The sequence below is a fragment of the Thunnus albacares genome, chromosome 15 (genome assembly GCF_914725855.1).
Source record: "Thunnus albacares chromosome 15, fThuAlb1.1, whole genome shotgun sequence".
Classification (NCBI taxonomy): Eukaryota; Metazoa; Chordata; class Actinopteri; order Scombriformes; family Scombridae; genus Thunnus; species Thunnus albacares.
The window spans coordinates 20,959,355-20,979,375 of record NC_058120.1 but is presented as its reverse complement, the minus strand read 5'-3'; the positions used below and the strand labels follow the sequence as shown (position 1 = coordinate 20,979,375).

Below are 20,021 nucleotides of genomic sequence, written 5' to 3'. Positions count from 1 at the left end.
AACTGAAATTTTTGCAACAGTGTTGGAACTTACTGTTCATTTCCCACACTGTTGCATCGCCTCATTTCACTTAGTGGAAGTACATTATGGAAATTTCTCTAAAGCAAGGTTATGGATTTAGTTTCTCTTATCTGGTATCTAACCACATCTATTTTAAGCAGTCTCCAGCTTAATGAGTTAATGCTGATGTTGATGCTTTCTCATGGTTTCTATTCTCAGAATATATTTAACATGCTTTACTTTTTCAGAGCAAGAAGAGGGACTTGCTCTGAGTTCTTCTTACTCTGTAGTCCCCATGAGACAATCTGAGCCTGTTGGTGAATGAAAGAAGGGGAAACTGGATCTTAACTCCTGCTTTTCCAGTCCAACGCCATCCCACCACACCCAGCGCCCATTGACTGTATATAAATATGGACGACGCGTCTCCACTTCCCACCGCTATGCAAAAATGAAGCCAAAACATCTCCTTTCCAGGAGCTGCCATCTTGCTTGGGTAATTTGGAGCCTGCGCAGTAGAGTCGGGTGGCGGGATGAGGGCCTGCGGGACACCCCCCCCCCCTCAGCTGTCCCGCCATCTGACGGAGGTTTGAGAACGGCTGTCACAGCTGTCAATCATGAAGCCACACCTCCTTTTTATATCATCACATAACTAATTTAAAATAAACTCATCAGAAAAATGAGCACTTGGACAAACATCAGCGTGATAAGAACGACCTAAAACGACAGAAACCATCTTTGGGGACAAATGTATTTGACATGTACTTTAATTTTTTTTAGTTTGGCTCATGTCCCATCCACTAACATAGAGGGCGTGGGGTTTAAGACCACCAGGGGCCCATCGAGATGTTTTGGCTTCACTTTCAGGGCGCTGTCACGACGTCCATCTTTACACACAGTCAATGCCAGAGTCCCTCAGAGACTAGCCTGTACCTCCCTCCCCACTCCTGCTCTGCACTGTCTACATGTTCATGCATCACTGATAGTTGACACCAGATACTTGTGGTGGTTTCCTTCTTCAAAAACTGTTACAGCAGAGAGAGAAGACAAAAACTATATGTTGGGGTGTAGATGTAGTTGCATTCTGATCGCTGAGGGCTCCCCACATGGAAAGACTGGTTGTATCTTTGGGTGAAAAAAGTTTCTAGAAGAAGGTTGAGCAGAAAGGAAGGGCTCTACCAGGTGGAAAGAGGTAGTTTTTTGGAAGAGAACCATAATCCATAATAGGAGCCAGCTGTTGAGTTAATGCAGGAGAGAGCTGCGACTATTTGTCTGAAGGCTGTGACTGTGATTTGGGTCTAGATGTTGAGCTAATAAATAGCATCCCAGCATATTTATTGTTTTTGACACTTAGAAACACAGGAAAGTGAAAGAGAAGCACAAGATTATGAGTTTAAATGGAGAGACGGCAAGAGAAACTAATTAGAGATGAAGAGAAAGTGGGAATGTGAATTCCACGGGTGGAGTAGGAGGAGGAGGAGGGGAAATGGGCAGGGGGTCCACTTTGCCTCTACGGCCCCCAGCTCTCGCCTGCCAAACTCACAGCTGCCTCACTAAGTACTTTTTCGCAGTTAAATATCAGTGTAAAGACGTCACTGCTGAGATTTCGGCTGGGTGCACAATGCTGTTTTTTATTGCCAAATGGAGTCTGCATGCTGGGGTTTTTCCTCTCCCCCCTCTGTTTTCTCCTCCTCCTCTTCTGTCTCTCTGTCGATGGCAGAGCGTGATCAGATTATGCTCACAGTTTCTAGGTCTGTATGTCAGTGGCGCTGCAGACGGGGGGGAAGAATCGTTTCTCTGTGTATAGGAAGAATCCTCCACACACACGTGACCATTTACTCCCCCCTAACACATGGCTGGACCCAGAGCCAAAAGTCCAGTCTAGCCTGGTTCGAATTAACTACAAACAGGACACCAAATAAGCCCCATGCTGTCTACAAAGAAATATGATATCTAGGCCATGTGGATACGGAAAAGCACCTGTGATTTATGTATGAACTTACTGCTTTCTATCAGTGAAGACAGAGGATGAGAGGAATTGTTTCAGCAGTGTTTGTTAGATAGACACACATTATGAAAAGTAGCAGAGCTTGCACACCATTATCCTAATTGCACATTTTTAATTGGCAATGTGGATGCCAAAGTTGAATCATTAGTTAACTGAATGGCAAAGATCCAACTCAGGCAGAAGCTTTGCTACCTGAGATACAGTTGATAAGGTAGAGATATGGTGTGTCATTGGATTTATGGTACTTTACTCCTTATATTAGAAAAATTGTAATACGGTCAGTTGTGCTGCAGTATTTATTGCCTGGTTGTATGTCATAAGCAAATGATTTAAACATTTTTCTATTGCATCATTGCAGAATATACTTCCACAATAACTTGCAAATGGATTTTATTATACAGCATGTAATACAACACAGGTGTTGCCTATGACTTATATCTCTAATTCTGCCATGAGATGACTATAAGTGATTTAACTCGGGGTCAAAAAATTTTCTTTTTCTGGCACACCTCTTCTGTTTTCATGGATGGATAACCACACAAGACTATAAAGGGTCCAAGAGCCTTTGTTTGAACTTATAAACCTTTCACTTTGGAAATTTGAAAGGCTCAGTTAAAAATAAGAATGCTCTGATCACTTTTTTGTGGCTTTTTTTTATAGGTCTCTGTGCTCAGGGGTCTGTTGTCTCAATCCGTTCATGTCTGTCAGTGTCAATTTGATGCATAATCAGATGCAGATAAAACATTTCAGCCGGGTAGTGAAATCTTCTCGCATGGGAAAGACAAGCAACAGAAAATAGGTTATAATAAATGCAGTCAGACAGGTCAAAAAGTCGGCTAAATCCTTGTGTAGTCACATGGTACTATCATCACAATGTCAAAACATGTTTATCACACATGATCTCATGTTTTCTCTGTATCATTCAACGACGGGTCTTCTCATATCTGAAGACCTGAATCTCATCAATCACCCTAGAGTTATAGCTAAGTTCATGTCAAACTGCATCCATCAGGTAACTGAGTAGCATAAAGCATGTCCCACTGCAGTAGTGTTTGTATTGAACCCATTCGATCCCCAGTGAAGGAAACTACTGTACCACTGTACAATATGGATAAAACACAAGGCTCCCATCAGTCTGAAGGCTGGGGAAGTCATTTCCAACCTACCATGAAGAGTGTGGCATGCAGCTCCACGCCGCAGTGTTGTGCTTTGACCCCTTTAAACACAGATTGGGGGGGAGGAGCAGCAAATTCCCAAACTCTCTCCAGATACGGCTTTATTTATTTATTTTAAGTCTAGCCCTTGCCCTAGTGTCAGCTGCAACAAGAGTGTACGCTGAAAATGGAAAGCACTGCCCCTTTGCTTTCTTTTTTTTTTCACTTTCCTGTCCACTGCCTCTCTTTTTCCCCACTGTCCTTCTTTCCCATGTGTCGGCAAACCCAAGTAATGAAGAGCAGCCAATCTGTTTGGCCTGCACAGCTCTGTCTCTCCCTCCTCCCAGCCTCTCTACCCTTCCATGCTAATTTGACCTACAAATTCTGTTCAAGTGTGACAAACGAGAGTGTTGTTGAACTTCGGCCAAACAGCTTCCTCTCTGTCTCTTCTCTGCTGTGTGTGTGTGTGTGTGATTCTGTCTCCCCGTCTCTGTCCTCCCTCCCTCACCGTTATCCTCTTCACTTTTCTCTCTCTCTCTATTCGAATCAGCTTCCTTGCACGAAGCCAGGACAAAGATCTCCAGTGACATTTTCTTTCCTGTGTGTAAACAAAAGCATTTAGCTTTTTGCTCAGGGCCCAGCTGTTGTGTTTTCGTAACCCAGTTGGAAAGCGTGGGACGGAAACCGAGCGACCCTTGCGTCTTCTGCAGCTGTCCACTCCTAGACATGGAGAATAAGTGAGGGGAAACGCGTAGATAGGAGTTATGGTTTTTTTTTTTGGATAAATAGTTCTAAGCATCTCTTTTTGCACTTTCTTTTTTCATTTGCAGTCTTGTGTCTTTGCATTGAGCTCAGAGACGTCCTTCCAGTGAGAGCGGTTGCGAAGGGAAAATTAATCTCCGTGCCGCTGGTTGCGTCAAACCTGGCAAAGGCAATGAGAAATTGAAGTTTTTAAATGTGGTGAAGTGCTTCTCTTCGCCTGGCTGGCCTTCTGCCATCACCCCTGACGACATCTTACTCACATTTACACACATACACACACACACACACACTCCACATAAATGCTTCTCCAGGATTTAGTGTAGAGCAGGCCACATAAAACTATACCAGCAATTGGCGTTTTCCACAGCCAGTGATTACAGGACTTGACTCATTAGAGGCATTACAAAATTACTTTTTCACTCTTGTCAGCCTGTCTATATCTGTGTTTCTCTTTTTGATTGCCACTCTTTCTAAGCATTTCTCCCTCCCTTTTTCTTTTTTTTTCACTGCCTTCCCTCCACTTTCTATGTGTTACCATGCCACAAACCAGTCTAGGGAAAAAAAAAAGTGTTTCCCATGTTTCAAAACAAACCCGAAACATAGTATTTATCAGGGTCTAGATCTCTGGCTTGAAACCCAGCTGGTTCCTTGTTTTTCCTCAGAGAGGTCTGGTCCAACTTATGTTAGACACACGCATGTCACTTCAGCTTTATTCCTGAGATCTGTTGCCAGAGTAGGATTTTACTAGATAGCATCTCTCTCTGCGTCACCACTCGGTTTGAAAACGGTTTGTCATGCATGTCATGTGGCTGTATTGATTTAAGGCTGTGTGCTTTCTCAGTCTCCTGACATCGCTTTGCTTAAAAGTTTGATCTTAACATGAGCCTGGCCAAGTATTCTATTTGGAGGATAGTGGTGTAATAGTCAAGATTGCTGTGCAGCAAAATATCTCCTCTGCATCTCTGCATGGCTGGATGATAAAATTCAAAACAATACCATAACCTGTGATCACCTATTAAAATGACCCATTCTTGGAAGACTGCTTCTCTCAAAAGGGTAAAATTTCTACCTTATTATACATTTTGTGTCGGAGAGAGGCAGTATAGATGAGAGTGAATGACCCGTGCAAAAGTCTATTTGGGTTTTAACCTTAAAAATCATTTATGTCATGCATCCTATCTAAAGCAAACCCTCCTATTCTTCTTTTTCATTTTACTAGATCTACATCATTTTTCCACCATCCCAAACCCTTGTTTTCCTCTTCCTTCCTTACTCTCTTGTTTTGACCTGATGAACCTGACCTACATTTCCTTGCATAAGAATGAAATCTATATTCTGCTTTTCCTCTTTCATTGTTGGATTGTTCGTACATTTTTTTTCTCGAAAAGGGGGAAGCAAACTCTTGAGTCTTTTGTCTTTGTTTTGGATGCTGCTTCCTCTTATTTGCTTTCTGGTCAGAAAAACACATGTGCACAGACACACACACACGCACGTGCAGCAGCCTTCCTGTTAATGGAGGTGTTCAGTCTGTCCCCGGAGTGTTTTCGAGGCGACCGACCAGCCTACACGCTTGTTTTGGCTCTCGCCTTGTCACTTTAACTCCAGGCTGTTTTTGTCCTGCTTCATTTGATTCTGGAGTCCATTTCTATCCCCACAATGCAACTTGTCTCTTACCTCACCTGCTTTGTTCACCTAAAAATACCTCCCAATGCTGCAGGGTGCTGCAAACTGTGAAAGTAGGTTGCGAGAGAGGGCCATTGTGTCCATTTAAGCAACCAGAGTACAATGGCACAAATTACAATCTACTGATTTAATTTGATGTGACAGTGATGACCAACAACCGGATTGTTTATTATGTTGCCCAACATGGCCCGTCTAGACAAACACAAGGTTGTAATTCTCTCAAGAGGTTGCAATAAGTTTATGCTTTTCCTTGCGGTTTTGTTCAGAGGTCATTTAAAGTGTTTTTCCCAGATATTTAATGAAAAGAAACAGGAGAAAGTAATAGAAAGAGAGTCAACAATAGCGATAGTGCACAGAGAGAAGGAGATAAGTCAAGTTCAGAGAAGGAGCGGACAGTTGAAGTGAAGTTCCTGCTCTTTGTGTTAAGCCTGGAGGGACCCTCAGTCTTGTTGTAGCCCCCATAGAGTGAATTTAAGAGGGTCAACTTTAACAAGGGCTGTATTGAAGCTCTCTGTTTGAGGGAGGAGAGGGTGTCTCTGTCTGTTTTTTGAATAGTAGGATGAAGACAAGACAGGGATGGTGCTGCTTTTTGTCTTGGTGTTTAAGCTTCCATTCAGCCAAGAGGCAGGGGGCAACAGTTGGTGGTCTGGACTCCAGTGGGCTGCACACTTTGAGATTTTTTACTTGTGGTGTACTTTATTGAGCAACAGTTACATAAGGAGCTCACATTTTCAATTTATTTCTTGATATAAAATGGAATATTAGATTCTACTTTGGTTTTACACTATCAATCAGGTGCAGTGTATTGTACACAACTGTATACAACTTTATACACAAATGATACTTAATCAAGGTCCCTGAAAAGGTTTAAAAAACATAAGTTACTTAGAGCCTTAACTTACATACATTTCCATGCATAGGAATAACGATGTGTTAGATGTTACCAGTCTAGTGCCTGTTGGGTGATTTATAAGGTCATCGAGTAAGACGGCCGTTGTTGCAGCACTTTTACTAGTTACACGTGGCTGTTGCCCGCACATGGTTGGCTAGGCTACAGAGTAATACTTTCAAAGGAAAATGGTGTTTGTAGGGTTCAGGGTTGCAGCTAATGATTATTTTCTTTATCAATTTGTATATTTCTTTTTTTGATAAGTCAGAAAACCTCTCCAGAGTTTCCAGAGCCCAAATCACATCTTCATGATTGCTTGTTATATCAATGCAACAGTCCAGAAGACAAAGAAATTCTATTTGCAGTGATTTTAAAACTGAAAAAAGCAGCAAATCTTAACATGTGAGAGCCTCAAACCAGTGAATTTATCAAAATAGCTTCTTTATAAATAGATGTATAAATGTATCTGATTGGATTTGATTACTAATTTATTAATCGACTGATCGTTTCAGCACTGGGGTAGTGGAGTAATGTGAATGCAAAGATGTAACGTAATGTAATTCTATAAACTTACAGCGCTGATAAACCTTTTTCAAGCAGGTAATAAGTATTCCGCACTGGATTACATTTTAAGACTGTCCTTGAGTGTTGGTTTACTCACTGGTTTTTGCTCAATCGATCGCTCACAGTCATAGCGGTTAGAAAAGGACTCTCTGAGTGAGCTTTACTCCACAGTGTCAATGTTGAACATTTTAGTTCTCTCAGAGAAAACTCAAGGCTGTTGAATATTAACACACACATTCACACTCTCCTAAGAACAACCAGATGACCAGTGAATCCTTTCAGGGTGCTTTCACAAGGCCCAAGCCTTTCACAAGAGCTTTCAACCATGTCCAACTTAAACCTATTCCCGCCGTTTTGTAAGCCTAGAGTATACACAGGCTTAGCTCCAGGTTCTTGGTTCTCCTGACAGTGGTTGGTAGTCACACACACACTGGGAGGTATGTTGAAAGTATTCTTGTGTTTGATCCTTGGAGATCAAGGTAGCTTTGACAGCATTCCCCCTCTCTCTTCTGTGTACTTACCCACCAGTCTCCGTGGGCCTGGCCCGAACCTGGGGGCCAAGGGAGGGGACCCCTCACTGATCCCAAGGTGTGTTATGGTTCTGGGGGAGAATGTGCTGTGTCTCAGGTCTGGTCTAGATCAGGTTGCAGCCCCCTTAAGGCATGTGTTGCCTTTGGACTGAGCTCTTGGGGTTGCCAGTGAGGCCTCAGAAACTGATGAAGTTTCTTTTTGCTTATCAGTGATGAACTAAGGAAATATATAAACAAAAATATAACAATATAGGAGATTGAACACTTCTCCATTGCCCTACCTCAAACCAGTGACACACGCACACACAGAGCACTGTAAGCACAACTGACTTATATCATATTAATTATTAAGTGGTACATACCTACATTGCTCACCATGCACAGTCTGTTGTGCAGCAAAGTCAGATACAAGATATTTGACTTTGATAATAATACAAAGATAAATATGTGCAGTTCTATGCCTCTGAGCTGCCATGGAAAATCCTCCAAGTGATGTGTTACCACACTTGATTTGGAACAGGTTTGCTGTAACTTTTACATGAGGATTTAAATATGCTGGTTGGCTGTTTGTCAGTTCTGCAAGTGAGTTAGGTCCATATTTCTTCCCTGGTGCCAGTTTTTCCAATCAGTTTAACTGGATTGCGACTGGTTTCTAGATGTGGTACACAGTTTGATGTTGGTGCCACTGGTGCACAAGTCCACTGTGAAGAGCCAGACAGCTTTCCTGCCTATTCCAGTATATTAATCTTCTTGTGTTTCTATTCTAGTGTAGGAATGTGTCAATAGAAAAACATAATTGGCTAAAGATAATATCTTTATCATAATCATGATATCGGGGACAGAATAACAACAATCATATTATGGCAACACTACTTCACAACAACAGCCTCTACCAAAGATGATCTGTTGAATTACTGCAAACATAAAGGTTGAGTGAATACACACAAATTTCATGCACCATCCAGATTTTTTTTTTTAAACCAGTTTAACCTATAAAAATAAGTGGTTGTGATTTGGCCTCATGCTAATAATCCCCAGGCTCTGGCTCTCAGATGCAGGGAGAAGGAAAACAAGAGGCCTCAGCTGATTGATTTTGAGTGGGACTCTCCCGGATCCACCGTCTCACCACTACGCTTTTAGTCGAGGTTTATTTTCCTGACCCAGTCATTTTTGAAAGTCTTTGTACTTTCACATTTGTTTTTCTCACATACACACACACACACTTTCTGCAAGGTTGTTTATCCAGAGTATTAGCTGACCTCCCTGCTCCTTACCCAAACACCTCAGCAGGAAGCAACATTACCTCCCCACCAATGGCTCGGCGCCACAGCATTGTGATCCTGAAACCTTGGTGTAAATCTAGACTCTTGCGATTCAGATCAAGGACATTGGCTTACATTGTTAACACTTTTATCAGCCCCCCGAAGCTTTCAGCTGCTTAATCATCTAGACATTTTGAAAAAATAGGGAGGTAAATTCAGGTGTCTGGCTCCATCTAATTACTTATAGATATCTCCTAGTCTGTCTTTGTTTGTGTATTTGTGATTGAGGGTGTGTGTTAATGTTTCTCAGGTGTTCCAGGACTTGGGTGTGTCGGTGCTGGCCGGAGCCTCCGAGGGCTACAACGTGTGTCTGTTTGCTTACGGCCAAACAGGATCTGGAAAGACGTACACAATGATGGGGACACCGGTGAGGAAAAAGGGTGGAGCGGGCACTGGCATCACTGCATGGCATTAGATATTGTGTGAGGCGGATTAATTGAACTTTAAGGCCTCAGGTAATGTCACCAAACACAATGGAGGCAATGTTGCAAAAAGTACAATCTCAGCCCTTCAGGACTGCAAATAGGCAAATGTAAACACCCTGTAAGGAAAAGCAACACATTCTACATAGCAGCTTTCAAATTAATGTTGCTATATCCTCAATTTGTTTTGTTTTTTTGTTTTCTTCTGTATGATGCCAGGATTCCATTGGCTTGACTCCTCGCATCTGTCAGGTACGTCAGTGGATTATAATTAATGCAGGTGGCAACATGAACAGATGTGAGAAGTGTGAAGTAAATTGCAGTTCTCCTTTTTTTTTTTTTACAGGGTCTCTTTAGGTCTGAAGACACTTTTCCTGATGGGCAGAACTCAAGCAGAGTAGAGATCAGGTACTGTGTCCTTGTCTGACTCTGTGTAAGTGTCTTTCGCCTTTTTAATTGGTGAGATTGAGCCATTTCCTGATGCTGAAATACAAATTACACTTATGCAGCAATTATACTGCAGAGCTGCATGCAACAAAATGCAAATTATGAACTGGATTTGATTTGGTCAATTAACTTTTGCAACATATTGCAAGTAATATTAATTTGACAGAGCAGAAATTATGCCATCTGGTTTCACCCTGCCATTTACTCTAATGGAAAAATGTAGTCTTTTTAAAATTTGAAAATTATAACCCAGTGAAATTTCCATAGTAAAGACTCTTTTCTTTCTAGGGTTATTTAGTTGGACCCACAGTCTAATATTGTTTTTCTGATAAATTGTTTATTCTGTAAAATGTCAGAAAATATAGATAATGCCCAGAGTTGCCCAGAGAGAAATTTATCAGAGTCCAAGGCGACATCTTCAAATTCCTTGTTTTTTCTGACCAACAGTCCCAAACCGGACAACGTTTGTATTACTATCCTGTGTGACAAAGAAAAGCAGCAACTCCTCACATTTATGGAGCTGAAACCAAAGAAAGGCTTTTTTGCTTATAAAGCGACTGAAACCATTAATTGATCAATATAGTGCTGATTATTTCTCCTGATCTACTAATTGGTTAATCAACCAATCGTTGCAGCCCTAGTCTAAAACGTAGACCATGCAACCATGACTACGACATGGTTCAAAACACATGGTTCACAGTCAAGGTCAACAGTACAGTCGACACCAGAAAAGTACTCTTAAACAAAGATGATATTGTGTAAAATGCAGATGATGAATTGACAAGAATAAAACAAGTTACATAATGTGTAATGAGACTGTATGTAGGTCTGTGATGGTATGGATTAAATGGAAATCAAACGATCCAATCTTGACATTATATCGAGGCTGTCCCTCTGTCCCTGCAGCTTTCTGGAGATCTATAATGAGCGTGTGAGAGACCTGCTGAAAGGAGGAGAACAGAAGAAGAGAGCCTCCCTGAGAGTCAGAGAGCATCCTGAGAAAGGGCCTTATGTACAAGGTGAGTCTTCAGCTGCACCTTAACATTGCAGTGTTTTTAAAAGGAAGGACATACAGTTCTCAGGGGCTAAACTCAGTTTTTCAATTTGAAAGGCACCTTTTTTGTGAGAACTGGTTACGCGGGATGACATTGGAACCAAGTGATTTTTTTTTAAATTTACTGTATTTGTTTAAAAATATAGCAATGGTAAAGATATAAAATAGACACCCAGGGACAATCATATACAGATGCATATATACATTTGCATATGTATGTGATGACACATGTGCATACACATGTGCACAAGGCTGTGCGGGAGAAGTAGGAAGGAACAAATTACGTTAACTACAATGTAAATGTGATGTTCAAATATGACCCCACAATTCCAAGTGTAATTGCACAAAATGTCAAACTCAATAACCAACTGATTTCTGTTTTTTGCCCTTTTCTGCCTGTCTTACAAAATAAATATTACATGGAGGACTAGAGGCTCCAAATTCTCATTGCGTACGTATGTACATTCTGTCTGTCTTAAATAATCTTGCAACAACCTTATGTCGCAGACTTTGCATATTTAACTGTCATGTTGTTAAGATTTGGTACTTTAGCAGAAATTAGCTTTATTAAGTGTCCAATCGCCATTTCTAACACTTGAGAATAGTTTGCAGTGGTTCATGATGTAAATGAATCTGTCTCAAACACTCGGTGTTGAGAGAGCAAAGACAAGAGCGGATACCACAGGTTAAATATTTCTCTAAGCCGTCATACACACTCAGACACATAATTAGGTGGAATTATGGACTTGTAACATGGTCTGTAGTATTTTGAGTAATGCTGTCTTGTAAGTTTATTTTGTAAGTCACTTTGGTATGTGGTCAGTGGTAGAATTTTGTTCTCTTTTGATCAGCTCCAAAATTGTCTTTTCTGGCTCTCATCCAGTCTCCTCTTTTAGCTTGTCTTACTTTTTCTCTTTTTTTTTTTTCTTTTTCCTACTGTCCTTACAGCCTTTCCTCCTCTCTTTCTTTCCCTCTCATCCGCCCGTGTCTCTATGTTTAAAGCCACACATCCACTCATTGTCTGTATCAAGAGAAATCCCAGTTGACCAGAGGAAGTGAAGTCATATCCTTGTGGTTCCAAGGAGAACACTTCACCATACACACAGCACATTTTGAACTTCCAGAGTTGTACTTCTCCATCAATGCTTGTCTATCCAACAATGTTTTACTGTCACTCTTATTCTTTTGGAATAATTCAAATAGCTGTACTCACTGACCAAATTAAAACATGGAATAAATAACCACTCGTTATAGCGCCACAAGGCTCTGTGGTAATCTGTGTGCACACATGTTTAACAGCTACTTATGCTGATGTGATTCATGCCTGGAAGTAAAACATTGCGACAGATTTTTTTTTGTTAGTAAATGCTGTTGGAAAGTATTACACATCAAACATGAGTATGCACTGATGAGACATGTTTCCCATTTGTGTCATTTCCATCTCTCTGATCGTTAAACTACTTTGCGAAAAACGTCTTTTTCTTATTTGCTGAAGTTTTATCGGTTTCAGTGTCACTGACAGTTTTATGGATTTTTTTTTTTTCGCAGAGCTGTCTCTACAAAATATTTACAAAATGTGCTTAATAGTGTATATCTCATTTAATTTTGCCCAATGTATCAGTGTAGCTTTATTCTTATAGCAGCCACACAAAACCTTAACCTTAAAATGCAAGTCTATATCCTTTATCTTTAAACTTCATTCCTTTTTATGTTTTTAGACGATTCTGTAACATTATATGGCTTTTTCAAATGTCCAACTTTTGCCTGATGTTCATCTACAACAATGTAGCTGTGCTGCTTTTACCCTTACAGAGAGTTTCCCACAACAAGTTGCATTCATAATTTCCCATAGGGGGGATTGAGTCAATTAATAAGCCTTTCTATGTTTATATAAAAACATACTACTCTTTGTTTGTTTGCTCAGATTTCTCAGCATTTTGCTTCTCTGTTTATTTCTCTCTAATCAGACCTTTCGCAGCATGTGGTCTCGGACGGCAAGCAGGCCATGGACCTTTTGGAGGAAGGCATTGCCAACCGCATCACCGCAGCAACCCACAATCATGACGCCAGCAGCAGATCCCACGCCATCTTTACTATCCAGTACACACAGGTCATAACCTCTCTCAGCCCTTCAATCACAGTCTACATACCATCACACTCATCTTGATCGCCCCTTGAATTCTTGCGTGCAATTAACACGATTAGGATCCATTTTCATGTGGAGCATTTATCATTATTTGCAGATTCCAGTCTGATTATTATCATCTTTTCTCCACAGGCAATACTAGAAAATAACCGTCCTTCAGAAACTGTCAGCAAGATTAACCTTGTAGACTTGGCGGGGAGGTGAGACTGTTCTTTCCCTGTGTTGTGTCTCTCTTTTTCTCAACATTTTTGAGTCCAAGTCATTGACAAAACTGCCCCCTAGTGGATCTTGACTACTGCCCTGAGATTTTCTAAATTCCTTCAGCATTGCATTATTTGCATCTTTAATCATTTCTAATGACATGAATCATATTGTGTTGTGTCTGACAGTGAGAGAGCGGACTACAACTACTGCAGGGATAGACTAACAGAGGGCTCCAACATTAACAAGTCTCTTGTCACTTTGGGCATCGTCATTTCTGCTCTTGGTAAGTGAGATCAAGTGATGATGCGTGATTTAAAAAAAATAGATTTTATGTACCTGTTTTTCATTCTACATTTCGGCAATTCTTATTCCTTTCCATCCATTTCATTCTCTGCACACATTCCTCAACCTTCTTTCCCCTGCCTCCACAGCCCAGAATTCCCAGATGTCCAGCAGCTGCCAGAGTATCAACAGCATGGCCTCTGAGGGTGATGGCAGCACGGTCGGTAGCCACAGCAGCTCCCTTTCTGGAGGAGGAGGAGGAGGAGGAGGTGGGAGGAGGCACTGCTTCATCCCCTACAGAGACTCAGTCCTGACCTGGCTGCTGAAAGACAGTCTAGGCGGCAACTCCAAGACCATTATGATTGCAAGTAAGTATCATAGCAGTTATTTTTGAAGGACCAGTGTGCTGGTTTTGTATTTTTTGTTTTACTATTTAAACTTGATGAGATAGATTTCTGCACACTTAGATCTATGCAGTATTCACTTTATTTTTGAGCTTTCGGCCCATCAGACCTTTATCAGAGCATACATGATTCAACCATTCAATGGTTGAAACATGATTCAACCATTCAATGGTTGAATCATGTATACCTCTCAGATCTTTCCGACAAGCAAAAGCGTGACATCCTGGATGAGGGCATGGACCCGAACAAGCTGTTTGTAACTGCTGTTGCAACCATGCAAAAGCGGTGTGAAGAGAAGAAGAAAGAGGGAGAAGCCCTGCAGCTTTGCCTTCCAAGAAAGACTCAGGCTACTTCCACTCCTTGCTGGGCCTTCACTCAAACTGTGACTCATCAGGCCAGCAACAAAGCCTTTAAGATTCCCACACACCCAGCCCCTCAACTTCCAGCACAAAATCAGCCCAGGCCATCAAACAAGGGGCCCAGGCCGAAGAAATCCTTTCCAGGGGGGACCTCAAGCCTCAACCTCCTCCCAGGGAGCAAGGAGGAATAAGTGGGCGTAGCAACTCGCTGGTGTTCCCCTCCTCTCCGCCAGCTCCGCCAGAGTGTTGCCTCCATGCGGCATGCAGGGCCCAAGTTGGCGCCTACAGTTCACTGCTCCCACAAAGAGGAAGAGAGACTGTTCACCAGCAGTAGCTGTTCACATGCTTCCTGTGTGTCTCACAAGCACTCTCATGTGTCCCAAAACAGATCAAAGTCATCTCCAGTGCAGCCAGGCATGTTGCCAAGGGCACTGATGAATACAAGAAAATATGCACTGTTGAAAAACAATGTCAAAATAAAACCCTTTGCGTCATCACCAGAAAACCCACTTTCTAGGGTGACTGGCCACATAAGCGTTTTACCAGAACAGACCTTAGGTCATACATGTTCATAATGCTGACACATGCCGCCCTGCTACGTTTTGTGAGACTGGTTTACTTCAGTCGACCTAAAGGACAGGAGGTGCCTTTCCAGTGCTCAGTGCCCATAATGCTCAGCTTTCTGCAAGACTTGCTGAATAAGGGCAAAGCTTTCTCTACAGTAAAGGTTTACTTGGCTGCTATTGCAGCGTGCCATGTAGGTTTTGATAGTAAGGCTGTGGGACAACATCCCCTTGTCAGCGGTTTTGAGAGGGGTGCTCGCCGTCTGCAACCATTGTCCAAACAGCTTGCTCCATCATGGGATTTGTTAACTGTTTTGGATATGATTTCTCACCCCTCCTTTGAGCCTTTAGATCAGGATGATATAAAAGTGCTCTCATTTAAGACTGCTCTTTAGTTGGCACTGGTGTCTGCTAAGCCGGTTAGTGATATTCATGCATTTTCAGTGCACCCTGACTGTCTTCAGTTTGCCACAGGAGATGCAACGTGTGGTGCTATGGCCTAATTTGACCTTTATACCGGAGAACCCTACTTTGGTGTGTCTCCCCTTTGACCTAGCAGCCCCTCCCCCCCTCCTTTCCCGTCCTTGGAGCAGGAGTGGTTACATACATTGTGCTCAGTGTGCACATTACGCATCTACGTGGACAAAACACAGGGGTTTAGGAAAACGGATCAGCTGTCATGGGCAGAGCTCTACAGAGAGTCATGAAGACGGCCTAAAACATCACTGGGACACAGCTGCTGGCAGTCGAGGACATCTACCGGGCACGATGTCGGGGTAGGCCCTCCAACATTATCCGTGACCCATCCCACCCTGCCCACCACCTCTTCAAACTACTCCTCTCTGGCAGGCGATACAGGACAATACATGCACACACCACAAGACTGAAAAACCGCTTCTTCTCCAGAGCTGTCAAACTGTTGAACATGCCTGATACCCACCCCCCACCAACACACACAAACGCACACATACACATACATACATATACCACTCCCCTCACTGACTGAACTCCCTATCGTGTAATATGCTATTGTGCATTTGTGGCTGAATTTGTAACTGTTTGTTGTTTATTGGCACACCAATAGCACCTTGAGTAACTTTGACTTTGAGTACTGTTTTGTATAGTAATTTTGTATTATATATTATATTGTACTTTATAGTAATTTTGCCTTTTTAAAAATGTTTTAATATTGTTTTCATATCTGGGAGTGCCATCCTAATTTTGTTGTGTTCTCGTCTTGCACAGCAGTACAATGACAAGACTCATGTTATCAAAGAACCGGGGTTACCTCTGTAACCTCAAGTTTTTAAAAAATAAAATAATGACAACAAAATAAGGTGAATAACCTAACCATAAAAGAAAATTAGTTATGGCGATTATTATTTTGCACTCAAGAAAATGTGAAGGATTACTTCAGGACATAGCAGTTACTTCATCGGTGAGCATATTTGCTTTGCTTTTCTTCCTAATGCCTGAGTGTACTGTGAAAAGCTACAACCTGTGTTGTTTTTTAAATATAAATATTGTGAGATGTGAAAATACATAGTGTTTAGTCAAATAACATCAAATATTCATGAGTAGGACATCCAGACCCTCAACCAAATGACCCTCCATGGAAAATGCTGAAATGCAAATAAAAAAAGAGTATAAAAACAAATTAATGTTTTTAAAAGGTAGCTATTTGTTAAATCTGTTTTTCAGCATGTAAGATGCTCAGTAATTAAAAGGAATTTGGTGGTTTTAAAAGCAGCCAATTCTGTGGTCAAAGTTTTCCACAAGTACTGAAAAATGTTGTCTAAATGTTTTGTGTGATTATCAACTTTATCTTTGAAAGTTGGTTTTCATGTTGTTTTGAAATTAAATCAATGGCTGCCTAGTGGGCAGGGAATTCATCTAAAAAGTAATAGTGATGCTTTGGAGAATGGTTTGCAGTAATGTGAGCATGCCAGCAAAGCCACTGGTATTTTCCCATAAGGCATAACACATAAAACTGCCAGTGTTGTTTCTTGTGATGTTAGTGCTAACTGCTCTTTATATTTCTCTGTGTGTGTGTGTGTGTGTGTGTGTGTCTTTTGCAGCGGTCTCACCCTCCGCTAACAGCTACAACGAGACCCTGAGCACCCTTCGCTATGCTGCCCATGCCAGAAATATTGTCAACAAACCTCGGGTTAATGAGGTCAGTGGCTGTTTTATGTTTGATGGCAACATTTAACATTTGATCTAAATGTTTTCAGCAGGTTAATGTGAGCTCTGATCTCTGCGCAGGATGCTAATGTTCGGCTGATCAGGGAGCTGAGAGAGGAAATTGACAGGCTGAAGAGCATGCTGCTCAGCTTTGAAATGGTATGGCAACCTTTCATCTTCAGAGTATGACACTAACCCTCCTGGTGATACACCCTGCTGGGTTTACCCAATAGTATTCTTAGCATTCTTAAGGCTTTGAATAAAAGTGATTTCTAGCAAAGGCTTAATGCAGTGATTTGTGTCTTTGTGACATTTTTAATCCACTGGGTGGTAAAGATTGTATTGCAATGTAACACGTTTGACATTTTCCTTTTGCACAGTATGTTGACTGATGATTTTTTACTCTCTTGACTGACAGCAGCGTAATCCCAGTCCATCCCTGAGTGACGAGAGGGATGGAACACTTTCTGACATCGTGCTGCAGAACGAACTAAAGGTAACACAGGGTCGACACAGATAGTTTCATCTGCCTGATTGATAGTCCTTGATATAGCAAGCCGGAGCGCTTTTATGTTTAGTTGAATATTTTTCATCAGTTTGACAGATATCTCACAAAAAAGAAATCCGGGGCATGAATGTAATAAGTTGCATCATCCTTTGACTGGCAGTTTCATCATCACATATGTTGTACGGACAAACGTGATTCAAATCGCAACTCTGGTTAAGCTCCAGTTTGGATTGTGAGGGTTTAGATGAGATCCAAACACAGAAATATTACCGTCAGTTTAAAAAAAAAAAAAAAAAAAAAAAAAAATGTTTGCCTGATATACTCTTAAAGGATCAGTTCACCCAAATGACATACATTTTTTTCACCTTTTTAAGCCTTTTTTTTAAAGGTGAGAAATATATTTCATTTAAAATGTTTTAATAAAATAGAAACAACTACAATTACTACAACTTGCCCCCCTAGCAACTTTGAAGCGAGTTAAGAAGAAATTAGAAAATTTAGATGAAACATTGCAATCAAAGAGGTTTAACATTTATGCATATTTGTGTTTATGGATGTCTAACAAATCTAAATATAACAAACAATCTGTTGTCATATTATTAGTAACAGTAGTCTTCGTATCAGTAGTTGTAGGACTGGCAGGAGAAGTAGTAGCGGATGCAACAGATACTTTACTACTCTGGTTTCATCCTCCTTTCTTCATGACTTTCCTTCATTGTCTTTATCCATGCATCCCCTTCAGGTGGAGCAGCTCACGAAGGACTGGTCAGAGAGCTGGAGAGACAAGAAGGAGCTGCTGGAGCAGTACAGTGTGGACATCAACAGAGATCAGGCCGGTTTCCTCATCAACTCCCTCCAACCACACCTGGTTACCCTCGATGGAGATGTTCTCAGCACTGGGGTCGTCTTCTATCACCTCAGGGTATGATCATAAGGAGGCAAATAGTGTCCATGTATAAATGATATTAGTGTTAGATTTGGTATTATTTACTAAATGAGGCCTTTTCTTTATGTTATTTATGTGATGTTATTATAGTCTTTAGTGTTAATATTAGAAAAAATGTTAGTTGAGACATGAGAATTACTAGTATAATTGTTGGAGTTTATATCTTTATACAAGTCCTGTTAGATGTATGGATGATATGAAGTGTCTGTTTTCAATCTGTTTCTCTCTTTGTAGATTTATATTCATCCCCAGAGACATGCATCACTCATTCCCACATATTTTCTTATACTGAAAATACACATTTGCTTGAACAACATAATGCAAACCCTCACGAACCGATATTCTTTGCATTTGCTCTACTTTTTTCTTTTCTCAAGTTACTGATTCTGTCAGCCGTCTTGACTAAAACCATCTTTTTTTGTCTACTAGATTCTTCCTCCCCCCTCCTCTTCCTACTATTTATCTCTGTTCTGCTAGAAAAACTCTTGAGAAAAGGTGCGTTTTGATTGTCTTTTCTTTTCACTTTACCCTCCAACTGTTCTGTCGATCTCCCATCTGTGTGTGTGTGTGTGTCTGTGTGTGTGTGTGTGTCTTCTGCAATGTATAAAGCTTGGTTGGATAAGAGGTTCTTAGTTCTGAGGCTAGGACTCAGGGGAGCTTAAGCTGCCCTGATTCTGACAATGACAAGCATACCCTCAGGCCTGACAATTACACTGTTTCCTGCATGTGAAGAGCTGAGGCCACCTGGGAGCACATGTGGTCCTGACACCATATATGAAAGCCTTTAATCCCATTAGATAAGACTTCAAAGTAAGCAAATGATAGTTTTTCTGTCAACTGAGTGGAAGATTAGAAGTGAAAGGACAATAGGTCTTCATAGAACAAGGTGTAAATTTGCTGCCATGATATCCAGTAGTCCTCTTGTGTTTTGAGCGCATTCAACTAATGACCAGTATGCGCAAGGTGTGCAGGGTTTCCGCCAGAAATGTTGTTAGGCCCTGCGGTCAAGTGGGAGGGGGTTGAGCAAAACTCAGAGGAACGGCTGAGATTGTCACTAAAACAAGAATAGCTGGCCCACCTTAAGTGAGCCTGGGCCGAAGTTGTCGCTAACTTCGGGGCTAACCCCCTTCACTTCAGCTGGGTGGCAAGCAAGACATGGGAACTTGGCTCGGGTCTTGAGGAGTTGTAGCATTTATTCACCAATAAATAGCCTAAACTGTACACTGCTACATTCAGAGCTATACTGCTAACTTCATACTCTCTGCTCCGCCCGCCAGCCTCACCATCGCACACCTGTTTGCCCTCTCTCGCTCTCTCTCGCTCTCTCTCTCTCTATTCCCCTAATGGTTAGGCCCGGCGGGTTGCCAGGCTTGCAATACTCTGGCGAAAACCCTGGTGTGTTTCAGTGTCTTTGCTTATTTGGATGTTGAGAATAGCTGCCGTGTTTAAAAACTTGGTCTTTTGTTACAGGAAGGAGTTACCCGCATCGGTCCTCAAGATCAGTTTGAAGAACCACAAATAGGTATTATTTATTCATTTGGTCTCCATGTTTACCCATCCAGCTGTTAATATTAATTTTCAAACTGTACAGTG

At 41.4% G+C, this 20,021-nt stretch overlaps 1 protein-coding gene across 2 annotated transcripts in view; it reads left to right on the top strand.

Moving 5' to 3' along the window:
• stard9 (StAR-related lipid transfer (START) domain containing 9) overlaps positions 1-20,021 on the top strand; it is a 45,168-nt gene that overhangs the window by 8,568 nt on the left and 16,579 nt on the right. The window contains exons 4-16 of one of the 2 annotated variants that reach the window (XM_044374649.1): positions 9,160-9,276; positions 9,551-9,583; positions 9,678-9,739; positions 10,685-10,797; positions 12,800-12,942; positions 13,111-13,178; positions 13,368-13,465; positions 13,614-13,832; positions 16,869-16,966; positions 17,056-17,133; positions 17,396-17,470; positions 18,225-18,404; positions 19,899-19,950. In XM_044374649.1, the coding sequence (XP_044230584.1) occupies positions 9,160-9,276; positions 9,551-9,583; positions 9,678-9,739; positions 10,685-10,797; positions 12,800-12,942; positions 13,111-13,178; positions 13,368-13,465; positions 13,614-13,832; positions 16,869-16,966; positions 17,056-17,133; positions 17,396-17,470; positions 18,225-18,404; positions 19,899-19,950 (1,336 nt within the window). Of the gene's footprint in view, positions 1-9,159; positions 9,277-9,550; positions 9,584-9,677; positions 9,740-10,684; positions 10,798-12,799; positions 12,943-13,110; positions 13,179-13,367; positions 13,466-13,613; positions 13,833-16,868; positions 16,967-17,055; positions 17,134-17,392; positions 17,471-18,224; positions 18,405-19,898; positions 19,951-20,021 lie in introns of both variants that reach the window. The other variant, XM_044374648.1, reaches the window with a different exon arrangement.